We start from the raw sequence: 19,053 nt of genomic DNA, 5'->3' as shown, positions 1-19,053 counted from the left end.
GAATAATGTTATTACAATAGAAATGGAACATAAAAAGCACTACTTTTAATTTGTAAATATTATCAACATTTATTTAATAAGTTTGCATCATTGTTAATATTTTCAATGTGTAATTAAATGTATATTTGTAAAACACATTTACTCTAGTTTAATAAAGATATTTTAAATAGTATTACTACTTGTTAGTAGCAACAGTAGTACTTTTCAACATTTTCTTTTTCTCCAAGACATACTTGAATAAAGTCAGTTGTACTTATAATACTTGGACTTTAATTTCGAAAACATTACACACTAAAACGTAGAAGAGCTCTACTTATAGTCAGCGTAGTCACCTTTTTGTTTTGCATTTTGTTTCTGATAGTTACATTTTTTTTTTTTGCTTACTAGAAAGCTTATAGCAACTCTGTCTGTTTGTCTGGTAAAAATTCCTTCTTGTTATTTCTCCCACACCCAATCTCCGATTAAGCTGAAATTTGGCAGAGTTATTTATTTTACCTGACATCACAAGAATCAGTAAAAAGAAACAATTAGCTAATGAACTATTGGTAGGCCTAATATTTTTTTTTTCCTTTGGTATCTCAAACAAGGGAAATAATGTGTAATTGGTAGAAGTGGTGGTATAGGCTAAATTAGTTCCTTTATAGACCATCGTCTTAGTGAAAAATAGAATGAAACTAATAGAAATAATAAATAACTATATAATCTTCCATGTTTGTAGGCTCTACACTAGCAGAGTAGTTACCGTCTTAGCTTAAGAAGCTGAAAAGGCTTGGGTTATGAAATCGAATTCAGGTTGAGCCCTCATTTTTTAAATTAAAAAAATGATGTTTTATTGTCAAGATCTATTACAAATTTAATTACACGACTGATACAAATTAATTGATACAACTATTCTTTTTATAAGCTTTTTTTTAAAGTATTTTTTGTGTGTGTATATCTTCTCTTAATTTATTACATGTAGAAAAATTAGCTGAACATTTTAAGTTAAAAAGTTTCTTTTTTTTTTTTATAATACTTATAAGTCTAATGTCTTCATTCCCTATTTTTAAGGTATAGAACCTTATTTTACGTGACTGCTTAGACCCAGTTTTGACCTGCATACTTTGCTAAACCTAATGCAAGGATTTTTGTGTGGTTAATTTAAGACTACGAATTAATATTCCTAAAACATGTATACATTTTGTCTTCGCGTACTCAAACAATTATTAGATAGTACTAATAGGGTGAAAAACAAATCCTAATTTCTTAAACGATTAATTCTTGTATGTATCTATGTAATGTATACATTTATGTATAAAATTGAGTGAAAAAAGTCTCGACTCATTGGCCACATGGGGTCTAGGTCGACCGTTATAAAGGTTTTAAAATGTTTCATTATCATAAAACTAATTTTAGCTAGACATTCCTTCTTCGAATGACGTCAAAAAAAAACAAACAAACGATGTCAGAAAAAAACAACAACAACAACAACGTGGCATTGCCTTCTTCTCCATGACGTCACATGCTTACAACACTAGACTCAATCATTTCTATGTAAACATTAGTGAGTTTAATTAAACATTTGCGCACCAATATTATGTAAGCCCTTCCAGCCTTTTCACCAAACATAAAATTAACATAGACGGCTCACCTCAAGTAGCATGACAACAAGTTGTAATAAAATATGAATAAAACAATAACTACATTTCTGCAAATATTATTGCATTTTATCTTCTTCAATAATAAATCAATCTACGTAAGTATTTCTAATAGTGATGCTTTTTTCACTAACTTCTACTATCCCTTAGTATCTTAAACCGTTGGGGCACCACACAAGGTCTGTTGACCATCTTTCTCTATTCCTCTCATTTTTTTGCATTGGATAGAGTTTCATTCAATGACAGGTCTGTCCATTCTTTTATGTTGTCTTCCCTTCGCTTTCTCTCTCTGCCTGTTCTGCTTTTTTTTCATGGTGCTCACTTAATAGAACCAAAACAACAATGCTCGTATTTGTTTGCAAGAGCGACATAAAATACAGTTAGAGAGTAGATTTTGGAAGAGCAGCTGAAATCCTTTTTTACCTTGGTTATTGTTAAGTACAAATGGAAAGCGACGAATAATTATGAATTGCGCTGAGATACTTTGTGAATACCGTTTTTAGTGGAACCCGAAAGGGGGAGAAGTCGCTAGTAGTTTTTTGGTTAGTCTGTAACGGAAAGATGTTTGCGCTCCATCGTGGACTTGAGGTGATAAGACCGCACTGCAAACAGCGATGTTGTTGTGAAGGCCAGTGTAAACTGTATCGTTGAACTGCTTATAGTGGCTGATAGCAACGGTTTGTCTAGATTGTGGGAGCACTTAAAGATTTTCTATTCCAATAGTCTTGTACAACGACATTTAGAACTAACAGAACATAGAATGATAGAAACTAACAGAACATAGAATGATAGAAACTAACAGAACATAGAATGATAGAAACTAACAGAACATAGAATGATAGAAACTAACAGAACATAGAATGATAGAAACTAACAGAACATAGAATGATAGAAACTAACAGAACATAGAATGATAGAAACTAACAGAACATAGAATGATAGAAACTAACAGAACATAGAATGATAGAAACTAACAGAACATAGAATGATAGAAACTAACAGAACATAGAATGATAGAAACTAACAGAACATAGAATGATAGAAACTAACAGAACATAGAATGATAGAAACTAACAGAACATAGAATGATAGAAACTAACAGAACATAGAATGATAGAAACTAACAGAACATAGAATGATAGAAGCATTTTTTTCGGATTTTCCAAAATGACTTTGAGTAAATATTAACTTTCAATGAAAAATGATTCAACCGAGCGAGATTCGGTCACCAGGTACAAAGCTTCTATGAACTCACCCAGTCTAATCTGTTTGGGACAAATCGTTTTGTCTCACTTCTCATTCTCGAAACACTCATTCAATACCAACACATTTTTTTCTTAGTAACTATCACGTTTTATTTGGTTTTATGTGTCGATAGGCTTATAAAAATAATAATTTAATTAGAAACTAAGCCACATTTTCTGCTTCAATCTAGGCCCCTATCAATCGATAACTAATTCTTAGTCTACACGCGATGCACGGCCTGGGCCTCTTTACCTTTTGTTCCTAATGTAATTTTCCCAAAAGGCGCTGTAATACAAAGGCTTGATAACCTGTTCTTGATTGAGTTCAGATCTCACCGTTCGGAGTATATGGTTTTGTTTTGTTTTTAATTTAAATATGTTTTAATTTTTTTGGGGGGATGGAATCATATGCCAGCGTAGTATACTGGAAGAAAAGTCTTCAGATGGCCTTAGCAAGCAGTAACAAAGTCTCTAAACATTCTTTAAGCATTCAGTGCCTGCAGTTAGAGAGCAGCTGAAGACTGTCTTATGCATCGGAGAGAACCAAGCAGAGGCAGAGGAAGTTGCTCGGTGCACAACATTTCCCGGCATTCCAAACTAAGAAAATTATTTTCATTTTGAATATGGAAAAGAAAATGTTATCTTAATTTAGCATCTGATATAGTTCAGACAAGTATTTTCATGATTCTGCCATTGATCTTTTAGAGTCTATAAGCTCTCAATAGCTCTGGAAAACTTACAAATTTAAATATAACTGTAAACTAATTAAACACGTAGAGATTCTGTGGGGGAACACAGAAACTGGAAGAAATTCGCCGCTTATAACGAGAGTGGCGGATCCAGAGTCTGTGCACAATGAATGTGGCACGACCCTAGCATCCTTTTTTCGGTTGCTGTCATTGTGTAAACTTAAGACGGTACTTGTGGCGAAGGGCTACTGGTCCACGCCTGGCCTTTGGATAAAATCCTTTCTGACGTTACACCGGATAATGGCACCATCGCTGCCCATTCCCTACTGGACTTTATTGAAGGTGAAGGCCGAGGAGACACAAACCCATGGTCGATGTCCTTAGTGTTGGTTTGTCAGTGACATTACACTGCTAGAGCGCTATTCAGGTCATCATGCCCTGAACATCGCGGTTAACAATCTGTGATAAATCAACTACTGCTGATGCATGCATGTCTATGTAATGATTCAACGAAATATTTTGCATTTTCTATATATAGAAGATCAACGGTAAGTTCATGTCAATACCCAGTTTTATCGGTCCATGATAGGAGAAGAGTCGCTATTAGTGTTGCGTAGTCTGTCTGTCCTTCCGTTTGGTTTAGATCACATATAATAGATAATAAAATGGAAATTGGATATCATGATATTTTAGATCTTTCAAAGTTCTGATGCAATAGCTACTTTTTCCTTTTCTCAAAGAGGTTAGTTTAATTTTAAAATTAACTATTCCTGCAGTTTTTTTCATAAAAATACACCACTTTTAAATAAAATACTTCAGGGGAGGTATGTTTTTTAAAAAGGTCACAGACTTCATTCATTAAAAACTCATATCTTCATGACACGCTTGACGATAATCTAAATCAGACTAAAAAGATCTCAGATGTAGATCCTGATTTAGATATAAATGTTTTAATAATTTGAACAAAATTTACATCGATAAATTATTAAGGCAATAGCTTAGCTTCTGGCAGTCAGGGGTGCAGTTTTATTTATTATGTAAACACTAGCATCAAATTTGAAGCGGATTGGACGCTAACAGCATAAAGTAAACTATTAGTTGTACTAATTCTGATCATATTACTGTAGATACAGGTAGTGACGATAGTGTGTTCTTATGTTATTAATCATCTGTATGCATCAATCCATCCTCTACTGCTAGATCTTGAATTTCTTGAACGATATCAAGAACTACATTCTATATTTAGATTTAATCTAAATTAGATTTAGATAGGCCTGTATGCAGAAACTCGCCCAGAACCGAGACGCCGGGGTGAAGCTACAGGCAGTGATCCAGATATGTAGAAAATAGTACTAGACTTTATAAGCTATAAACTAAAAACGACATTAAATAATCTACATAATCATCTTGTGCACTTTGACAGAATATTTACATTTAAACACTACAACAAAAATCATATAGTTCTGTAGAGCTTGATGTATTGAGTACGATTGTATTTGGATTATCTTTCTATGTAATATAAAAGAGAAGTGATGGCATTTTTATGTGTATGAAATTAGTTTATAGAAAATGTATGAAAAAAAATGTGACCGAAAATTAAATTAAAACTGTTCATAATTTTGTAACCATGATAATAGCAGCTTGAAATTAGGAACAATTACTTCTTTACATGTTTTTTTAAATTCGGTACTTTGCGTTGCATATAAAGTAAACATTGCGTTGAACAAAACAATGTAGAAAATTAGAACATTAAGTTTCGCGATAAAATGGAATGGAAATCACCAATTATAAAGTTAGTTCTGTGATCGAGTCGGAAAGTACGTATAAGGGGAGCTAATTTTTTTTTTATCCATTTGTATAGAACAACTTTTATTCGTATGCTTGTTCAGTGCGTTGTACTACAATATCTTAAGCGAAAATCTGCGAGGTTTCCGTGCTGTGTTTAGGTGATCAGTTTACGCAGCTCTGCTTTCATGACGCTCGGTTTCAAATCACGATTCCAAAAGACTTAGAAGAATCTTATTATTGATGACGTGTTGTCTTGTTTGAGTTCAAGAGGCAAATAACACTAGACAATTTTCTAAAATTTTATTTAGAGACAAATTCGACGGGGTCCGCCTCTGAGTTTGTGTAACAACACAAACTCTCTTTATAATCTTGTTTTATTATTACTTTTAGTTTTGATTTTTTTTTCTTCCAGTGGCGGCAAACTCTTGAAAACCAACAAAATATTACTCTCTAGATTTACTTCTAATTATCATTTTACATTAAATTTCTAATTTATTTATATTTTAAAGTTGTTTTTTTTTTGATTGTGTATACAATCTTCATTATTAATTCTTTCTTACTTTGAAAGTTTTACGGTATTTCACTTACACAGAATCTACGTGTTCACATAGTCCCTCTGCATAGACATTGTAGTTCCAGTGTGGTATGTAGGACAGTTGTGACAAGGCATGTATTATTTTTCTATTGTGATGAATACACTAGCAGGTTCACATTTACCACATGACGTATCACAACTGTAATAGTTGATTATGACATGGAGGTAGCTTCTAAAGGTAAAGTAACTTACAGTGCACTATAATTGTTTACCGAATTGTAAATCGTTTCTGAGATTATTAAATCTAATATTTGAACTAAAAGACTTGTAAGAATTTCTAAAGAGTCATTAGTCATCTGAGGCCATTTCATATGTCATTAACATTTATAACTAAGTGTCCTTTTGTCAAACTTCTGGATTGACGTGAACGTAGAAATGCCGCACGATAAATTATTGATTTTATCGATTTATTGTATTTATTTTTCTTTCTTAACCTTAATCCCCAAATTAATATCGAGAAAGGGGCCGCATTCAGAGTTCACTGTTAGTCCTCCTTGATATCATTATTTTGAGAAATTTAAAGTGATTAGCTCCCCTATTAAAAAGATATATGATCGTTTTTCTGGATGATTTGAACAATGTTAGCACTCTTACAAAGAGGAGAATTCGCTGCCAAATATAGTTGAGATGTAACCGGTCTAGAACAATCTAGATCTAATCAAATGAAAGACCAATGTTAATTCTTATTCTCTGATTTTCATCGTCGGATCCAGTTGATTTTTTTTCTCTCCCACAGCTCCTTTGATTCGCTCCCAAAGATTTCTCCTGGTGATACTTTCATTCACTGGTACACTCGTTGTCCTCACGTCACGCATCAATCTCTCAGTGGCTATTGTATGCATGGTTCGAAGCTCGACTATCAACGTCACCCTGACGTCTTCGTTTGACGATGAGCCTGGAAGCAACACGTCAAGGAGTGGCCAGAAGTGTGGTGATGTGGTTGTCACCAGGAACACTTCTGATAGTAATGTAAGCCACTAGATATTTGTATTAAAAACTCCTATTTTAACATCTTTGCCTACTTGTTACAGAATGAAATGAAGGGAATATCTTCGTTACTGTGCTTTTATTTTAATTTTTTTTCTACTTTGACCAATTGTTACTTTCAGGCTGGAGAGTTCGATTGGGATAAAAGTACAATCTCCGAAATGTTGTCAATCTTCTACTATGGATATATTATAACCCAGATACCAAGTAAGTGGATATAATGGACCTCATTCACCAATCGTAAACAAACAACATTTAGCCACGTGACAATATTGATAAAACAATAAAAATTGCGTATCACGTGACAGCCTTTATGGATTGCGTAATTTGTTTAGAAGATATAGAGAAACACGTGGCCAAATGTTGTTTACGATTGGTGAATGAGATCCATACATCCAGCTTAAACTTGAATGCTTATCTTGATGTGAAGATACATCTAAATTAAAAGGGGGGGGGGTGGACCCAGTAAATTCACCATTTTCGTGAAATACTTTTTTAAATATCGGCATGTTCCTTAGCCTATTTGACCTAAGACTACTAGACCTACGTCTACTAGATCTGAGTCCATTGGACCTGAGGGACAGAATCCACTAGACGTGTATCTACTAAACCTAAGTTAACTAGACCTGATTCTACAGTTCCTGAGCCCACTAAACCTGATTCTACTAGACCTGATTCTACAGTTCCTGAGCCCACTAAACCTGATTCTACTAGACCTGATTCTACAGTTCCTGAGCCCACTAGACCTGATTCTACTAGACCTGATTCTACAGTTCCTGAGCCCACTAAACCTGATTCTACTAGACATGATTCTACAGTTCCTGAGCCCACTAAACCTGATTCTACTAGACCTGATTCTACAGTTCCTGAGCCCACTAAACCTGATTCTACTAGACCTGATTCTACAGTTCCTGAGCCCACTAAACCTGATTCTACTAGACCTGATTCTAAGAGACCTGATTCTACCAGACCTGATTTTACTAGAACTGATTCTACTAAACCTGATTCTACTAGACCTTATTCCACGAGACCCGATTCTACAAGAACTTATTCCACGAGACCTGAGTACACTGGTCATGATTCTACTACAGCTCAAGTTTCCGCAACACAACGATCTTCTTGACGCAGTTTTTTCCCCATCTCTTTCTATTCTAACAAGTATTTGTAGACCCACACCATGTACATTGAAGCAGTCTATTCTAGAAACTGATTTATGTAACTTACTATTAGTTCTTTTGATTGCCCTAATAAGTCTTATCGATGATGTGGTGCTGCTGTATTAACGCAGTTTTAACATGATCAACTGATTTCGTCCTTATACAGTCATTTCCATAACCACTTCAAGCATTTATTTATAAGTTAATCAGATATTTGTGTGTGTGTGCTACATCTGCCAGGTGGTTGGCTTGCATCACGTTACGGAGGCAAAAGAATTTGGGGAGTGAGCATGTTGATCTGCTCAGTGTGTTCACTTCTGACACCACTTTGTGCCAGAAGTCACGTGTATTTGGTGTACGCTGTACGTTTTATCCTTGGATTGGGAGCAGTAAGTTATTTAATTTCTGTATACTCCTAATATGGTTTGAGATAGTGCATGTGATATTTATAACAACATACTAAAACAAACCTTGTTTCTTTTGTAATAAAAATATTTAAAAAAAATTGATGCCAGGTATGGGAACAAAAAGATGGGGATTGAAGTATCTGAAACGTTCGTGGCAATGTTATAGAGTGTTATTGCATCACATATACATAAACATTAATCTTCAGTTACGACCTCTTTAGTTTGATCTACATCCAATGCACAAGTTGTTTTTTTTTAATCCCGTCCCTTAGATTCGAAAACATATGTTCTCCAGATATTGCAAGTATTCCGCGTGATTTCTGCTGATTGGTAAAGTTGGAGGTTCTGCGGACGACATAACACCCTCGTTAACCGTTGACCACATAAATAGATGGCCCTTAGATCATCTGCCCTTTAGATCGCAATGTCGACTTGTGTCACACAATTACTTTATCCTTACTCAGTATCTTTAGAAAAAAAGACAAAAAAACAAAACAAAACAAAACAACAACAACAGTACTTCCACAGAAAAAAGAGAAAAAAAATGTATGTGTTTTTACATTGTCATCAAGTTTCGTTACATTTAGCATTAATCAGTTCCGTTAAAAATGAGAAATTTTAATTAATTAAAATTTACATTTCTTTTACATTTATAAATATGTAAATAGTTTCATTTGGAATTACCAATACTTTCAGGCTGTATCTTTTCCTTGCATTCAAGCCATGTTAGGTAAATGGGCGCCTCCCTTTGAAAGGAGCAAGCTGTCTTCATTCATTCTCTCAGGTACAGAGAATTGACAATTTTTCATAATTTGTTTTGTTGCTTTTTTATTTAAAAGAAATATTTTTTAAGGAAATGGAAAGTTAATATTGTATACATTGGAACATTGTTTCAAAATTGAAGCTTACTAAGTCTTATAACTGTTTCAATCTATGTATCTAATTAATACGATTTTTTTTATAGACCTGGCAAAACTCAACATACCCATTCCTATGTGAAATGACAGAAAAGTTTAAAATTGATGCAAACTTTTTATGAGTACTATGATATAGAATGCCCAGTTTTAATTTAAAGACTGACATTGATCTTGTTAACAGGTATCCCAGTTGGCAGCATTACAACCTTTGCATTTGCTAGTCTGTTGTGTCAGTATGGCTTTGACAATGGTTGGGGCTCTATCTTCTACTTATCAGGTACTGGCGTTTGAAATACAGAGACGTTTTGACCATAAGCAAAATAGTAGATACTTTTGAGCGCCCATAAATACCCTTTTTAGTCATAAAAATAGAGAATATGTCAAACAATAATCATACAATTAATGCAGTTGTATTCTAAAAACTAAATGAATTCATTTGAGACACACAAATATTTATACAGAAATAACCACGCCAAATAAATGGGAACGTCTCAATTTCATCCTTTGGTAGGAGTGATCTACTAGCTTTCCAATCAGAAGGAAAAACAGTTTAGGAAAAAACCCAAACACCCACCCCACTGTTGACATACCCTAACGAAACTTTCAACCATACCCTCTTAGTATGTTACTATTTTATTCATCTTAGATAGATCTTATTATCATAACAACCGAGTAAAACCTTAGTGGCAGTGTGGAAGAGCTTGAAAGAACTTTTCAATAGCACAGACTGCAAAAAAGCTTGTAGCTCAACAGCAAAGAGCTGGCTAGATACAGAAGAAGAAGAGGTCTGATATTCCCATGTATTTGAATTTCAACACTAGATGAAATTGTGTAGAAAATGAAATAATTATAAGCAAATAATCCCTTGATATATCTCCAGGTATAATCAACCTGCTTTGGGTGGCAGCCTGGTTTTACCTGACTGCTGATTCTCCAGCACAACACAAGTGGATATCGGAAAGAGAAAAGATCTACATAGAAACATCCATTGGCAGAGGCGCCATTAGAAAAGTAACACGCTTTGTATAGCTCATAAAAACATACATGAAATTAAAACAGAGGCCTAGCTGTCAATGACGCAATGAAATCTGGAGTTCAAAGTAGAAAAACATTTTGTTCCAACAATTTTTCATTACAGATCAAACCTACCTAAGATAGATATATATTAACATAACAAAGATAGATACTTACCTAGAATAGATACATAACATATATATACTTTCATAATATAGATTTAGAGATGTGGAAACAATTTTACAGTAATCGCTATCATTGTAAGACAGTGATGCTAAATCTTCGGCCCACGGGCTATATTGGGCCGAAGGTCTGATACTCTGCTCCACTTAACTTTTGCCATCAGCGCGGTATTGAGACTAGTAAACTGACTGTAGTAAATTAACCGTAGTAGAGTGTAATAGTAAATATCTTGGCGGTATACAAGGGCCGGAGGGAGTCAAACAATGCGAGTATGGTCGAGGAGACACCCATTGGTCATGTGACATGATGTGCTTGTATGTCTATATATGAGGTGTCTTAAAGGAAAGATAATAAGTCATCCATAAAAATGAACATAGAAAGATAATTCAGTATATCTTAGCGACCAGTATGTAGACTATGTACTTTACGGTGTGTGAGTGTATATATAGTGGGTGGAGGGGTTAAGGCATTACATAGGCAGATAAAAAAATGTTGTTAACACTTAAGAGGACACTATTGAATGAAAAAAGTGCAACAATAAAGAATTCGGAATTGGCGTGGCCAAGATAAGTGAGACCCAGTCATGCAAATTTGTGTATCAAAGTTCCTGGTGCACACTTTGAACACCTCTTCTGTGTGTTTTGGTTATTCTGTTTTTACTATTACTTTTCTATAAGTATTTGTTCTGCTTTTTCCAAGTCTCTTTTATCTTGGCAAAACTGTATAAGTACTGATGCCTAAGGGTGGTGTTAGTTGAATATCCACAACTAAAGAAATAAAGACTTATATTTTATTTTAATTGAATTGTCAAGTGCAATGTGTTATGAAGAGCAAACTATGAGTACATTGTGAATAATTTATTTAGCATGCACATTTGTTTAAATTTCACGAAGCACTATTATGCAGCATATTTGAAATATAGACTAGACTCACTAGACGTTAGAAGCTTGAAAGGAAATGTCTGTCGAAATCCTTGACCGCATTCCAAATATATCTTAAGACTCATTATGGACAATCCTTATTGGAATGGCCGAAAATGTTTTAAAAAATAGAACAAAACAGTAGGGTTTATTAAATTTTTACGAATCAAACATAAACACAGAACTTAATTGCTAAAACTAAAATGCTGGAAAAGACACAAAATAGAGCAGTGAGATTCATAACAAACGACATTTGGCTAGAGTATAAATTTTAATAAAACATTTAAATTTAAAGGCACTTCAGAACAGAAGACTAACAAGTAACAATCTTACATAGAACACTTAGCCATAATTTACACAAACAAAACCTAATAAAATACTTAGAAATATACAAAGATAAAGCCTCATCTCTTGTTCGTACAAGTGCTCCATTTTCACTGGAGCTGTTAGAGCATGGCACACGTTGCCTGAATCAGTCATGGTAAGCAATGACTTAGCAGAGTTTGGGTATCTAATTAACACATATATACGCGTAGGGGGGGGGTATATATTTTGAGCAACTGTCTGTTATCCATAAGATAAAGATTTAACTTCTCGTCTGTCTGTTTCTTTGCAGTCGGTCTGTCCAGTCTCTTTATCTACGTTAGGGACCTCATTTTTTTTAAAGTAAAATGCATGACAGCATGGATACTTGGATAGGAAGTAATTATTTGTTAGTGGAAAGTCTGTAACTTATAAGAAGATAATACAAGACTTAAGTTCAAAGAAGCATTGGACTAGAAAAGAAAGAAAACTGTGAGGTTTTATAGAACAGTAATGTCAATTTTAGCATTTTCTTTTCAAGTTTCATTAATGTTTGTGTTTCCAATCTTTCTTAGGTCCATGACGTGCCTTGGTGGAACATATTGACCTCCTTACCTGTATGGGCTATTGTTGTAGGTCAAGTGTGCAATAATTATGTGCACTTTAGTTTTATCACTTTGCTACCCACCTACCTGAAAGAAAGTTTAAACTTTGATATCAAACAGGTTGGTAGAGCCTTCACGGCAATAGTGAACTGAACTAACAACTGCTCTGACTGCATCAGAAATATTTTATACATGTTGCCACGGGTCTGCACAATCACGTGAAAGACTGCACTTATTTTAAGTCTTTGATGTTCAAATATATCAGCGATGCCCAAATTATGACTCGCGGGCCAGATCCGGTCCAAGACGTGGTTCCATTCGGCCCGCCGATACATCGGCATAAAGTGTATAAAATCCCACATGTTTCAAAAAAAAAAAAAAAAGGTTGAAATTTGTATCTTTATCTATGTTAGGGACCTCATTTTTTTTTCTGATGGATTAGTATCATGACTTTTAACATTTGTGCGCTTATGAAATGGCAATTTGAATATAGAATCTACCAGGAAAAGTGAACGGATCTTTATTTTTTGTGGAGCATGATAATAAACAAACACATTTTTTTTATAAAGAAATTGTGGCTTTTTTTAAAAAAAACAACAACATTTAAACGGCATTATGAAACAAACATAGCGGCATTCTTGATTTGAACCGCGAATTAAAGATTGTTAAACTAGATATTAGAAGATTGATGAGAATATTATCAAAAAAAGAGACCAGAAAATGAGTCAGTGGTAAGGCTAGCTACAATGTTACTTGCACTTGAAGTAGAGAAATGAAGCCGTTTTCAGATGCGTAAAAAAAGGGATAAACTTCAAATTCAAATAACCCATAAATTGATATAAGTACTAGATCCCCATGGGTTTCTGATAAAATAGTTTCAAGTCTATTTCATTTCATTTTTATATCTGTTCGTTGATGTGGCCGGCGACACGAGTTTCGGAAATTAAAATGGCCCGCAGGTGGAATTAGTTTGGACATCAATTAACATAATAAATACAATAAATATAGACCTATAATATAAAATCTAATAATATATAATTTCAAAAATACATTACAATGGCAATATGTAATTTTTTTTCATACCACTGTGACTAGATATAGTTAGAAGGAGCTGGAGCTTAAAAAGGAACTGAGGTCAGTGGATCAGCAGGGAAAGGGTTAACGATCACCCGTTTTTACTTTCCATAGCAACTTTAGACGGGTGGATTCATGGGCAAAGCCAATGTCTCTGTTGAAATACGAATTTGAGCAGCACATTTGATCATTTTATCCATTGTTAGTGTCTTAAAAAGAGTAATAATGAATCGAATATCATTTCAATAGCACGTATCCTTTATAAAGAAAACAAATCTACAACTCTCCCGTTCTATTTAACTTTTCTATTTAACCTTTAACACATTGGTATCGTTATGAAAACAGAACGGACTGGTATCATCGTCACCCTATCTCAGTCAGTTCGTGTCATCACTTCTGGTGGGCGTTGTGGCCGATGTGGTCAGAGAGAGACGCTGCATGTCCACTACAGTAACGAGACGAGTATTTCAAAGTATTTGTAAGTACCAATCATTAAGTATGCCGAGTTACATTTCGTACTTAAACTGACAGAAATTGTCAATTCACTTTATGAAACAAGTCGCAGAAATAAATAAACATTTATTCTTTTAGAATATTTTAGAAATAAAAACAAGATATATAGATATTAGATATAGTAAGATAGATAGACAGACAGACAGACATACAGACAGATAGATAGATAGATAGATAGATAGATAGAAAGATAGGCAGATAGATAGATAGATAGATAGATAGATAGATAGATAGATAGATAGATAGATAGATAATTAAAAAATAAACATTATTAGCATTTCTAGGAATGGCACTATGTATGGTCAGTGTTGGTCAGTTAGAATGTGAACAACGCTACATTGCTGTGGTCCTGATATGTCTTTGTACTGTGTTTATGAGTTTCAACAGAGGAGGTTATCTTGTTAATCATTTGGATTTAGCACCCAGGTGAGTTTTATTTTTAGTCAATCTTTTAGTGCATAGTCTACCTGCAGAGTAACATCTGGCATTCTATTCTAGCTTTGTTCTGTTCTTAACTCTGTAGCTTTCGTTTTAATTACCCATGGTGCCAATGTATCTACTATGATACAAAATCATTTTATTTTGTTCAGTAATCAAGCCTGTGGTTATCATGTCAATCGAAACACAGAAAGTAGAAAACATTATATAAATTTGTGGGTGTGTACAGTACTTTGAGAAGATGATAAGGCCAAAATGCAAAACAATGGGAACTTGTTGTACTGGCCACTGACCACACAAAAAGTTTGGATGGCTGCCTGGTCATGCGGTTTGCTCGCTGGACTGTCGTTCGGATTTATTGATGTTCGAGGGTTCAAATCCTGCCCGCTCCCATCCCCCGTCGTCCTGCGGGAGGTTTGGACTAGGAAGTAAACCATCTTCAACTCTGAAGGAACATCCGAAACATGTAAAACATTTTACAAACATTTTACAAGTAAAAGCGGCTTATCAGTCTTTCGGTGTCCGCTAAAAAACACGCAACTGTGTTTGTACATACCAGTTTTCAAAGGCATAAGACAGAGTGTGTATAATCTTGATTATATACTTAATGGTCAGAATATAACACCCTTTGAACAATATCTTATAGGCCTATAGTTAGCGAATTTCAAGTTCGTATATCCCTTTATCTTTATTTATTTCCCTTTATTTGCAAATGTACTATGCATTGTCTAATAAAAGTGTTCAAAACGAAGTGAGTAATTATTATCAATAAAACTAAACAAGTGAATGTCAATTATTTTATTTAAACTATTGTCACACAAAAGCCTGTTGAGCCAGTAAAAAAGAAGAAGTTTGCTAGATTTGAACTCATTCCCTAGTGCTCAACATCATCAGTGACATTCTAGTCCATGACCAAGGTCCAAGTCTATATATCGTAGTGTTTGCCAAAACAAAAACAAAATAAATTTTTACAATACCTCTATTCAAGTCATAATTTCATGGAGGGCGGATCCTGGAAGCTAGCGATTTTGCTAGAAATATAATGGTTGAAGTATATCAACTGAGAAAAGAATTTACTAGCTCGTTGACTCATCGGGGACAACTCTAGTTTGACCGTTAAAATTTTTCAAAGTATAAAAGAAATAAATTTAAATAAGGCATTAAATTGGAGCTAAAAAAAAAACATGGCGTAGTTAGCCGAGTGTATCGATAGCTGAGTCTTTTATTCAATGTAACGTTACTTGATATTTATTGATAGATTATCTAGGCTTTGCTTATTATTTTACGTATATCTTATAGATTAAGTCTAGATTCTAAATTTTATGAGTCCGAAATCAGATACGTGTAATGAAGTTACCAATAAATAATAAGTTTCTCATAAAAAAATTTAATTGATAGTTTGTTCGTTCAAGAAGCTGGCAATGTTAAAATCAAAAGTTCGATACCTGTTTGAGCAATTTTTTAAAATTATTTTATTATAAGTTGTATATTGGAGGTATTGTCTTTTTAAAAATGTATTTCTTAAAATGTTTTTCTTGTTTGAAAGATTTTCTATTAAATGTAACATTACATTATAAACCTAATTTTTGTTGTATTGAATACAGCTATGCTGGTATCTTGTTCGCATTCACTAATACTGTTGGTACAGTTCCTGGAATGGTTGCGCCCATTATTGCTGGAGCATTGACCCCGAACGTAAGTTCATACATGCTAGAGCTATTTAATGACGAGATATGTTTGTGGTGGCAGAATGGTAAAGAGTTTGGCTTCCGAACAGAGGGGTACGGGTTTGAATCTCGGTAAAGACTGGGATCTTTGCGGATTATTTTTTTTAAAAGACGACCTTTTCATCTTCTACCTTATAGAAGGTCTGATGGGGCACTTTTATTCTTTTAGCACAAGTCTAGCTCGAGTCGGTATTCGACTGTTTACTTCCCTCAGCCACACATCCTATAGGTAGTTTTGCATGAAATGTTTGACCCTTCTTGTGACTTAAATCACTTTGATAGTACATGTCTATATGGACTCTCCTTAGTACACTGAACAATATGGAAACGTATCTCATAAAATACTAAAACTTAGCTATGATTTTTTTTAATTATGTTTCAAAATAAAATGCTTTACTTAAAGTATTAAAACCTTAACATTTGTAATCAATAAAGAGACTTGTTTGAACAGGTACTGTTCATTCAAGTTCGACTGAACCTTTTTTAGTTCGATAATATTTTCTTTTTAAGTAATCAATTTAATTACAGCAAAGGTGCATAGCTACCAACCGATGGCTCCATGGTCGGTCCAGGGTTCAAACTCGCTGCCACCACCCTTTGCTTTGCTTGAAGGTTTGGGATAGGATGCAATTATTTTCAGTTCTGAAGGAACATCCAAAACATGTCAAAGAGTTATACATTTCTACAGCCTTCTACAATCATATTACAGCAGAAGTAGCGAATCATATGTATGGGAGGTCACCATTCAAATTGAAGCGAAAGTAACCAATAATATTGCAGAAGTGCATACCTGTAACACAGTTTTTAATTTCTATAAAATTCCAAATTTAAATTGTTACCTTCAAAAGTTTACAATGACGTGAATGTTCATTCTTCGTTCACAGAAAACTTCAGAAGAATGGAATCATGTTTTCTATGTTTGTGCTGGATTAACAACTCTTGGGGCGGTAGTGTATTTATTTTTATCAGATGGAGAGCTCCAAGACTGGGCGACAGAGAGTGACGGGAAGTCAAATTCTGTACAGTACTCTTTCAGTCAGGACCAAGAAACTCAAGCACAGTTCAAACAAAACGAGGCTGATGAGACTTTATAGATTAAAAGAAATTTCTTGGACCCAGTGATATGAGTGAAATTTTAACTTAAACATTTATTCTCTAATGTTCTTATAAATGTTAAATTTTTAACTTTATATCTTAAATACTAAGCTTCTAGGTGTATATATTTTTGAAAAAAAGGTCGTTGTGACAGGTGGATGAAATGTGACGTGTGTTTGGCGCGTTTTATGTCTAGGGGATGATTATTTTTAAAGCTATCACACACCAACCTATCAGCATATGAATCGGGAGCAGACACGCAACGAGACAAGCAATGAAAGATAGATACAAAAGTTAAAAATGAAGAATATTTATTTACATAAATATACATATAAGAATAAAAAGGGGGAGGGTTTGCATCTATCTCTAAATAGTACTAGATTTAATCATCACTCTTGCATTTAATAAGAGAGCAAGTCACTTTGTCCTCTGACTTAGCTGGTATTCCTGTTGATGTCGCAGCTGGCTGTGTCCTGGCTTGAGGTTCTGCAGCTGGAGGTGGCGCTCTAGCGGATAGAGGGACGCCGGTGATATAGTTCTTGTGGAGTCTCAATCCCCAAAATCTAATATCTGTAGTGGGCACAGTAGGGCGGGTGGCTGGCTACCGTGGGCACAAGGTTACTGCGGGCAGAGCTGATCTGCCGTGGGCAGCGTAGTTGACAGGATATTTCCAGTGAGTTGCAGAGGGTTGGCGTAGCTATGACGTCTCACACAGATCTGAGTCTATAGGGACGTCACACCTAATAAGTTGACAGGTGGGCTGTCGAATAGGCGGGCAATGCCGATAGCGCCAAGTAGTAGAGTTGAGTAGATCTCAGAAGGCAAGTGCAGTGCTGAATAGCACTAAGCACATAAATAGGTGATTCTCGATAGCAAATAAATAGGCAGGTAAATAGGCAGACACCTGAGGGAGGCACCAGGTATTCCTCTAGGAGAAAGGATAAATGAAGTAGTCCAGACTCGATAGCTCAGCTCGAATGAGAAATGAAAAAATCTGATTTTATTTGGATCTACTTTATATAGGCCTGGAAAATGCGAGCGGAAACAGGAAATGTCCTAGGCTAAGAATTGTCTTACACGTGGGTGAAGTCCGACAAGAGTCGCACCTTGGAGTATCACGCGGTGTGTTGACTCTATTGATCTCCTAGATCAGTGATGCCCAAAATACGGCCCGCGGGCTACATCCGGCCCGAGACGTGGTTCCATCCGGCCCACCGAAACGTCGACACAAAGTGTAGAAAATCCATTATCCAAATAATAAATTTAAAAAATAACTTTCCCTACATAGAGTAAATCGATTGGTGTCGATAGTAAGCCAACATATTTGTTTTATAAAGAATGAGTGGCTCTTTTTAAAAGAACATAACATTAAAGAGCTTTAGGAAATCAAACTAAAATGTCTTTAAAAAAAGTGGATTTTTTTGGTTAACATTAATTAACTTGCTAAGCCAAATAACGCTTTTGGACACCTCTAAGAGAGAGTGTGTCGGAATAAATCACTCCAGCAGCCATAAAAAAAAAAATTAGTGTTTACACAGCAGTGGTTCTCATCACACTTTTGCATAGTTCTGAGACCTGGGTGATCTATAGAAGGCATCTAAGGATCCTCGAACGCTTCAATCAAAGTCGCCTCCGCTACACAATGGACATACGCTCTCATGGCTACATTACAAATAACCATGTTCTGCTGTAGGCTGGTGTGGACAGCATTGAGGCACTACTTATTCGACAGCTGCGCTGGGTCGGACACTTATCCCGTA

The 19,053-nt window shown here is 34.9% G+C and overlaps 1 protein-coding gene across 2 annotated transcripts; it reads left to right on the top strand.

The window, feature by feature from the left end:
- Positions 1-5,990: 5,990 nt before the first annotated feature.
- Positions 5,991-18,682, top strand: LOC106066344 (sialin-like). 2 transcript variants are annotated; one of them, XM_056008625.1, is made up of 12 exons: positions 5,991-6,131; positions 6,690-6,922; positions 7,063-7,147; positions 8,338-8,486; positions 9,201-9,288; positions 9,603-9,698; positions 10,302-10,432; positions 12,417-12,566; positions 13,866-13,998; positions 14,309-14,459; positions 16,076-16,166; positions 17,083-18,682. In XM_056008625.1, the coding sequence occupies exons 1-12, from the start codon at positions 6,113-6,115 to the stop codon at positions 17,290-17,292; spliced, it is 1,536 nt and encodes a 511-aa protein (XP_055864600.1). In that variant the 5' UTR covers positions 5,991-6,112; the 3' UTR covers positions 17,293-18,682. The 2 variants fall into 2 exon arrangements, with proteins under 2 accessions (XP_055864600.1, XP_055864601.1); XM_056008626.1 differs by lacking the exon at positions 9,603-9,698.
- Positions 18,683-19,053: the final 371 nt, after the last annotated feature.

Source organism: Biomphalaria glabrata, chromosome 13 (genome assembly GCF_947242115.1).
Source record: "Biomphalaria glabrata chromosome 13, xgBioGlab47.1, whole genome shotgun sequence".
Taxonomy (NCBI): domain Eukaryota; kingdom Metazoa; phylum Mollusca; class Gastropoda; family Planorbidae; genus Biomphalaria; species Biomphalaria glabrata.
This window is presented reverse-complemented; position numbering and strand designations above follow the sequence as displayed.

What these genes read in the sequence shown, in the direction of transcription:
- LOC106066344 (XM_056008625.1), top strand. An exon ending in GCAGAGGCGCCATTAGAAAA is followed by an intron (nt 10,433 to 12,416) that starts GTAACACGCTTT and finishes AATCTTTCTTAG; the next exon opens with GTCCATGACGTGCCTTGGTG. An exon ending in ACGAGTATTTCAAAGTATTT is followed by an intron (nt 13,999 to 14,308) that starts GTAAGTACCAAT and finishes AAACATTATTAG; the next exon opens with CATTTCTAGGAATGGCACTA.